This window comes from Musa acuminata, chromosome BXJ3-4 (genome assembly GCF_036884655.1).
Source record: "Musa acuminata AAA Group cultivar baxijiao chromosome BXJ3-4, Cavendish_Baxijiao_AAA, whole genome shotgun sequence".
Lineage (NCBI taxonomy): Eukaryota > Viridiplantae > Streptophyta > Magnoliopsida > Zingiberales > Musaceae > Musa > Musa acuminata.
This window is the reverse complement of record NC_088352.1, coordinates 27649969-27651949: the sequence shown is the minus strand read 5'-3', so window position 1 is coordinate 27651949 and position 1981 is coordinate 27649969. Positions and strand designations below refer to the sequence as shown.

At 39.3% G+C, this 1981-nt stretch overlaps 1 protein-coding gene across 1 annotated transcript; it reads right to left on the bottom strand.

The window, feature by feature from the left end:
- Window positions 1-600: 600 nt before the first annotated feature.
- LOC135634891 (cytochrome b561 and DOMON domain-containing protein At5g47530-like) lies at window positions 601-1470 on the bottom strand. The gene has a single exon (XM_065145606.1). The coding sequence runs from the start codon at window positions 1345-1347 to the stop codon at window positions 775-777; it is 573 nt and encodes a 190-aa protein (XP_065001678.1). The 5' UTR covers window positions 1348-1470; the 3' UTR covers window positions 601-774.
- Window positions 1471-1981: the final 511 nt, after the last annotated feature.

The window sequence follows — 1981 nt, the reverse complement described above, 5'->3', positions numbered from 1 at the left end:
ACTATTGTCTATGACCAACAGTTATTTCCACTGATGGAACCCGTCATAATCACACATTTTTATATCATAGTCAACGGGGTGAGGGAATATCTATTTTAGCATATTGGCATCAGGAAATATTATGTTTTCGCTATCCTTATTTTATCTTTTGATTTCTCAATAGCAGTAAATACACAATCACATTATTTTGTCAAACTTTCATGTATTTTTTGGATCAGAAATTCATTCCTCATGTCATCGCAATTGATTAACAAACAATCTGCAAAGCTTTACAAAATTAGACTAACCTAACCTAGTTGTGCATGTTAAAACTTCAAAGAATTATTATTATTATTATTATTCATGGATTACTTGTTAATGTAATTGGAGGCTAATCTAATTGTGTTTTGTAGCTTTGGCTATATTATCATACTCCTCCTTAATGATCATTGGACACCAATTTCATTTTCATCCTCTATATATTAAAAACCTCTTTTTTTTTGTCAATATTAAAGATTATTGTCAATTAAAAAAAAAGAAATAATATGATGCTGATACTATTTGTCATGGATGGAATAACACAACAAGAGAATAATAATACTGAATTAAAGCACTATTAGATTATAGGAAGACAAAAACAAAAGACTTCATTATGTAAAGTAGTGTCTGAAGAGTCTGCCTGCTCTTACAAATTATTCTTAGCTAAACTTTTAAGGAGGAGTCATAATCTTTAACCACTAAATCTTCTCCAAACATAAATTCTAATCCATTTAGTATACATATATCATGAGATTCCTACACCAGCTGGCCGGTGAGGAAATCGAGACTGGTCTTCGAAAGGTAGTGATCCCCAGAAAGGTGACCGTAAGGAACCCCGTCGGAGAACATCGTCGACGCCTGCCACACCGTGTTCTGTTTGGTGTCGTTTCTTGGTAGCTCCAGCGTCGCGTAAATGGTGTAATACCCATCGGAGTACTCGCTCTCCCTGCTGTACACCGCGAAGGTCAAGTTCTCATCCTTGATGTCGCTCGGCTGCACACCGTAACTAGAGAACTGGGTGGTGTACACGGTCACGGCGCCGTTAGAGCCCGGGAAGGCCAGGAAGGCGTTGGCTCCGATCATGCCGGAGCCGTCCGGGTTGATGGCCCACGCGACCCAGCCGTCGGAGGTCTGCAGCGCGCGGTAGGCGACGTCGACCGTGCCATTGGAAGGGTGGTAGTTCCAGTGGAGAGAGGCATTGAGGTAGGGGAGAGAGCTGCAGGAGCCGTACAGCTTGTCGCCGGAGAACGTGTCGTTGACACAGCTCTGCGCCGCGCAGTGGTGCAACGCAGACAAGAACAGGCACAGGAAGATGACTGCTGGCTTCATGGCGGAGGACCAGATTGCAGGGATGATTCCTCGTTTTCTTCTCGGCGTATCAGAGAAGAGATGGTGGAATGGAGAAAGAGAAGGTAGGGTGAGGTTTATAAAGAAGGATGAGAGAGACGATCGGGATGAAGGGAGATGGGGGTGTGCTAACCATTTGTCTTCTATTGCTATGTTGATCAGCTTTCAACTTCTTCGTGTGCAAGTCGTGTGGGAACAACAAGCGCTTTTATTATATTATAATAATAGCAACACGCGTGAGAATAGTCCCATTTTTCAGATTAAAATTAATTTATATTGATATAAATTTTAACCTCTCAATATTTTGTTCAACGAAATTGACAGTCAACAAAGTTGAAGTGACCTATCTTTCAACACAAAACATATATATATATATATATATATATATATATATATATATATATGATACATGGACACATGAGAGAAAAAAAAAACTTAAAAACTTGTATCGTATACTTTTGAAATAGGTTTGTAATAATATTATTGATCACCCCAATCAAAAATCTATTATCAGTACCAAAAGTTTATGATTTCCTATGACAAATGTCAGTCAGTATTTGGTGAGAAGCTAAAAACAAATATGAGCCATCAATTTGGACCTGCACCCTACCTTTTG

Excerpts from the sequence above, each read along its gene's own strand:
- LOC135634891 (XM_065145606.1), bottom strand. The coding sequence starts at position 1,347 with ATGAAGCCAGCAGTCATCTTCCTGTGCCTGTTCTTGTCTGCGTTGCAC.